At 46.1% G+C, this 6,000-nt stretch overlaps 1 protein-coding gene across 1 annotated transcript in view; it reads right to left on the bottom strand.

The window, feature by feature from the left end:
• plcg1 (phospholipase C, gamma 1) overlaps positions 1–6,000 on the bottom strand; it is a 32,122-nt gene that overhangs the window by 4,126 nt on the left and 21,996 nt on the right. The window contains 11 exon segments of the mRNA XM_077018974.1: positions 1–57; positions 332–446; positions 952–1,100; positions 1,355–1,412; positions 1,414–1,580; positions 2,004–2,100; positions 2,712–2,875; positions 3,059–3,125; positions 4,078–4,171; positions 5,123–5,226; positions 5,438–5,515. The exon segment at positions 1–57 is cut by the window's left edge and continues 105 nt beyond it. Of these exon segments, the coding sequence (XP_076875089.1) occupies positions 1–57; positions 332–446; positions 952–1,100; positions 1,355–1,412; positions 1,414–1,580; positions 2,004–2,100; positions 2,712–2,875; positions 3,059–3,125; positions 4,078–4,171; positions 5,123–5,226; positions 5,438–5,515 (1,150 nt within the window).

The raw sequence follows: 6,000 nt of genomic DNA, 5'->3' as shown, positions 1-6,000 counted from the left end.
TATACACGGTGAAACGAAACGGCTTCCGGGGCCATGTGGGGTTGAGGCCGTTATCCGCTACAAAAAACACAGAAGGCAGTGACATCATATGAAAATCCCAAAAATGTGTGTGTTTCATTAGAGCCTTGGTGAATTTGGCTCATACAGGGACTAATACCCAGTTTTGTAGCTGATGGTGACCTATGTGAGAGCGTTTTTTAAATTGTAGTGTTGAATACAGCCCAGACTGTGCCAGTGTCCTCAGGATACACAACAACAACAACAACATGGGGGGGGTCTGCATATATAGTGAGTAAATTCTCCCATTCCTCCTCATCACACTCATCCTCACCCTCAGAGTCAGTCTTCTGTTTAGCGTTGTCGTATTCTGCACCACACACCTCGATCTCGATGAGCGGGCACACAATGCCCCGCCCATGCTTGGGCAGGTGGCGCGCCCCCAATACCTTCAACACACACACACACACACACACACACACACACACACACACACACACACACACACACACACACACACACACACATATATGCAATTTATTTTAATTAATCAAGTTGCTGCAAATCCTGCTAAAAATCCACTAAAAGAGGAAACGGTAAACCATAAATAACATTAAATAAACGAATGAATAATATTCCAAAGAGCAGCTTTAAACTATGAATTAATGATGGTGACCAAACCAACAGGACAGATGGCAGATTAAACGAGAGGAAGCCATTGAAGACGTGTCCGTGATTAGACATGCAAACAGTGGTTGGAAACCAGTGACCAAGTGAAGATGCAGAGGCTAGGATCAGCACACGAACACCCAGGTCTGGAGGCGGTGACTGAGTGCATGTCAGGGGTGTGACGGGGGCGTGTCGGGGGGCGTGGCAGTAAGCACTTCAGGGTGGAGAAGCTGCAGAAACATTGCTGCTCTCTCAACGTAGCATTGGTGACGGAGGCACTCGTACCTCTATAATCAGAGTCACTGGCTCCACCCCTCTCAGAGAGTGCCTGTCAAAAGGGTCAAAGTTGTCATCTCGCATGATTGGTGGTTGCAGCACATAGCCACTCCTCCCGTTCAGCATGAAGAGAGCCTGGTTCATCTGCATGGGCTTGTCTACATGGGGGGAAAAAAGACACCAGTGAAACTCTGGAAGAGGAAGACAAAGGAGGAGACAGACAACAGGAAACGCAGAATCATGAGGCTCTGACCGACACATGCAGCACTCCATAATCTATTCATGCCCTGGACACAAGTGTATTTAACGAGTGACTCAGTCCTGAATCCCCCCTGTAATTCCTTACCACTTGCACTTTTCACAAATCCTTTATAACGGACAGCTGGCTTGGCCAATCAGAAGCAGCTCCTACCTGCAGTCTGGAAGTTCAGGGCCACCAGCTGGCTGCCGCAAAGCCACATGGGTAATGGGGTCATAGTTGGAGGAGTCGAGGCGCTGGCCGCGGGGGTAGATCCGGGACAGCTGTAGGCGGTTGTACTGCAGGAACTTCTTGCCTTTGATCCGGTTAACATACTTCTCAGCTTTGGTCTCCGGGAAAGAGGACATGTCCCTGAAACAGGCTCTCTCTGTCCCAATCTCTGCAAAGCACACGCACACACATTTACATTACATTTATGGCATTTGGCAGACGCCCTTATCCAGAGCCACTTACATTTTTATCTCATTTTTATAAAGTGAGCAATTGAGGGTTAGGGCCTTGCTCAGGGGCACCTCAGTCATGGCTTCGGGTCTGAGAATCGAACCCGCGACCTTCCAGTCACAAGACCAGTTCCCTAACCACCAGGCCATGACTGCACACACGCACGCTCATGTCTCAGAATAAAATAATTTTTGTGTCATATTAAATTTCAAACTAAAATTCAAAATGAGATGCTTCCTTGATACCATTGTGGAAAAAACCAGTTGTGAACAAAGCCTTATGGGACATGTAGTACGGAACATGTCTAGAGCATGCTCCACAGAGGTTCGGACTAAACAGCAGGTGTGCTAACAGAGCTTACTGTCTTCATCGAAAGGTACAGGTCTGCAGTAGACCACCAGGTCAGAGAGCTCCAGAGCGATCTTCTTCCTTCTCTCCATCATCTTGCCCTCTTCCAGCTGAGAGACGGAGAACCAGAGTATTAAATCTGGGAAACAGCTTCTCAGAACTACATGTGCTTGGTGTCAGGCACCAAAGGAGTTTTGAGTCATACTGAAGCCTCAGAGAAACCCCCTCACGGCCCAGACCAGAGGCAAAGGGCCAGGAATATACACCTAGAGCTCAGGGTGTATTTAATACCAATTTAATCATTCATCTGTGGTGAAGTAAGTCAGTATGAAATAACTTACTAGTCAACATTCAGAGCAAGAGAGGATCAGGTAATCTGAGCAACTCTGAACAAACCCACCACCATATGAACACACCTGAACACACCCACTACTCCACATCCTCACTTTGAAGTGATTTTAATATGAAAATTATACATTCTGGTACACACGAGTTTACGTGACAAACACCTTCCAATTGGTTTCCTGCTGTAGCACATGATGCCCCCCCCCCCCAATCAACCCACCCCTCTCCCCCAACACCAACCCTCCCCAACACCTCCCACAAAAAAATTCTCAAATACATGTGAAGTGTGTGGATAATGTGTTTTTTTACATACAGAATGGTGAGTTCCACAGAAAGGAATGTAATGTACATATTAGAGGACCCCCAGGGGTCATACCTTTGCTTCAGAGGTCACGGTGACCTCACGGATCTTCTGGACCCAGTCTTTGAGCTCGTCCTGAGAGCTGGCAGACACATCCAGAACCGCTCCGGCCCGCGGAGTCCCCATGGGCAACAGAGAGAAGACATGAGGCCTGGAGCCCTTTCCATCTGGCCTTACAACTGCGCACACACACAGACACACACACACACCAGTTCAACAGTTAGTCTTTAAAGTCTTTTTATGCCTTGGTGAAATTGTACATCATGTTGACCTGAATTTGAGATGAGCATCCACCAGAGGGAGCTAGAGCCCCAGGGTTACCAGGGAGAGAGGACAGGAAAGGCTGGCAGCTACACACTTACCGATCTGACAGGAAGACACGTCCACACTTCCCCTCAGGAGATCTCCCAAAGGGCTGTTCTCTGTTGCCTGTGTGTGTGTGTGTGTGTGTGTGTGTGTGTGTGTGTGTGTGTGTGTGTGTGTGAACAGAGGACACAGCACAGAAAATGTCAACACAGTGCAAGAGCAACAAACACCCCCCACCCCCACAGTAAAATACATGGTGGTTATTCCACCATCCTGTTAGTCTGTTACAGCCATTTAGCTGCCAATAATACTGCAACTGAGGTTTACTTTCTTATTATTATTACTACCTTTATTACTACCATTACTACTATTAGTGCCATTTTTAATACTACTACTACACATCACTACTATTACTACATCATTTATTACACTACTATTACTCCCAATATCATTGCTATTACTATTTACTACCATTATTACTACCATTAGTATTACTCATTACTACTACTACTACCACCATTTATTACTACACTACTATTACTACCAATATCATTGCTAGTACTATTTACTACCATTATTACTACTATTAGTATTACTCTCATTACTACTCCTACTACCACCACCACCACCACCACCATCATTTATTACTACACTACTATTACTACCAATATCATTGCTATCACTATTTACTACCATTATTACTACTATTAGTATTACTCTCATTACTACTACTACCACCATCATTTATTACTACCAATATCATTGCTATTACTATTAGTATTACTCTCATTACTACTACTACCACCACCACCACCATCATTTATTACTACACTACTATTACTACCAATATCATTGCTATCACTATTTACTACCATTATTACTATTAGTATTACTCTCATTACTACTACTACCACCATCATTTATTACTACACTACTATTACTACCAATATCATTGCTATTACTATTTACTACCACTATTACTACTATTAGTATTACTCATTACTACTATTACTACACCATTATTACATCATTACTACTAATACTACTACCACATTGACATGACAGAGACACTCACAGATCGGTCAGGCTCTACAGCTGTAGGGCTAATCTCCTCCACATAGTTTGCAGGAAACCAGAGCTGTTTCTTTCCTCCAAAGTCACCCTTCCACCTGTAGAGACAAACGCACGCATGCGTGTACACGCACACACACACGCGCACACACACACACACACACACACACACACACTTTTATTCACTTTTTAACCATACAGTGCCTCCAAGTAATATTCAACCCCCTGCAGATTTTGCTAATTTAACAAGTTGCAAATAAGTTAGAGCCTTCAAACATTGAACAAGAGCAGCATTAACTAACAAACCAGCTAATATTTGTAAATATTACAAACCCAAAGTCAGTTAAATTATAATACATTTTAAACAAATATTAGAGCCAATTATTCAACCCCTAGGTTTAATATTTTGTGGAAAAACCCTTGTTTGCAATTACAGCTATTAATTGTCTTTTATTAATCAGGCCAGCACAGGTCTCTGGAGTAATCTTGGCCCACTCCTCCATGCAGATCTTCTCCAGGTCATCTAGGTTCTTTGGGCTCCTCATGTGGACTTTGGTCTTGAGCTCCACAAGTTTTCCATCAGGTTAAGGTCAGGAGACTGACTAGGCCACTGTAACACCCTGATCTTCTCCCTCTTAAACCAGGCCAAAAACTTGGCCAAAATCTCCAGGTAGGCTGTGCTATCCATCTTCCCGATGTGGACCAGATGGCCAGGCCCACAGCATGATGCTGCCACCACCATGCTTGACTGTAGGGATGGTGTTCTTGGGGTCGTATGCAGTGCCATCCTGTCTCCAAATGGTCCGGTTGGCACCAAAGACCTCAATCTTGGTCTCATCAGATCAGAGAACCTTGAACTAGTCTGCCTCAGAGTCCAAGTGATCATGAGCAAACTGTAGACGAGCCTTGATATGACGCTTTGAAGGTAGAGGTACCTTACGGCCTCGCCTGGGACGGAGAGGGGGGGGCATGGCGGTACTGGTGTTTGAGGGTGGGGGGGCATGGCGGTACTGGTGTTTGAGGGTGGGGGGACATGGCATAAGACTCACCAGCCTCCTTCCTGTTTGTCGACGTTCTGAATGATGGCGTTCTTACTAAAGGAGAGTTCGTCGTCCCTCTGGGCCTTGTACTCGTACATGGCTCTGACAGTGCACTACACACACACACACACACACACTTAATCACTGAAACAAAGACAGTCCCTAGCCAGTACACTATTAGTGTGAAGGCTGTGTACAACACCATGAAGAGTCTAGTTCCTCCTACAACACACCTACTCCTACACTGATAACCTGGATCAGGTGTAATGGTGATCTACACAGCTAAACACACGCTCCTCTGCTCTACACACAACACATCATCACCTTAAAAGTGGGCATCTGATTGGCTTCCACGTAGAAGCCAGGGTTGCGGCCCTCGTACAGAGACCCATAGTCAGGCTCCTGCAGGACAGAGACATGAAACATCTGGAGCTGTAGAACGTCCACAAGCATGACACCAGCGTCTCCCGCAGGGGAGTGTGCTACCCAACACAGAGCTGAAGCTTAGAGGTAAACTATAATGCAACCATGTACGTGTGTATGTGTGTGTGTGTGTGCGCGCGTGTGTGTGTGTGCGTGTGTGTGCGTGTGTGTGCATGCGTGTGTGTGTGCGTCTGTGTGCGCGTGTGTGTGCGTCTGTGTGCGCGTGTGTGTATGCGTGTGTGCGTGTGTGTGTGTGTGTATGCGTGCGTGCGTGTGTGTGTGTGTGTGTATGCGTGCGTGTGTGTGTGTGTGTGTGTGTATGCGTGCGTGTGTGTGTGTGTGTATGCGTGCGTGTGTGTGTGTATGCGTGCGTGTGTGTGTGCGTATGTGTGTGCGCGTGTGTGTGTGTGTGTGCGTGTGTGTGTGTGTGCGTGTGTGTGCATGCGTGTGTGTGTGTGTGTATG

Source organism: Brachyhypopomus gauderio, chromosome 10 (genome assembly GCF_052324685.1).
Source record: "Brachyhypopomus gauderio isolate BG-103 chromosome 10, BGAUD_0.2, whole genome shotgun sequence".
Classification (NCBI taxonomy): Eukaryota; Metazoa; Chordata; class Actinopteri; order Gymnotiformes; family Hypopomidae; genus Brachyhypopomus; species Brachyhypopomus gauderio.
The sequence above is the reverse complement of the archived record's forward strand: the minus strand, read 5'-3'. Positions and strand labels throughout refer to the sequence as shown.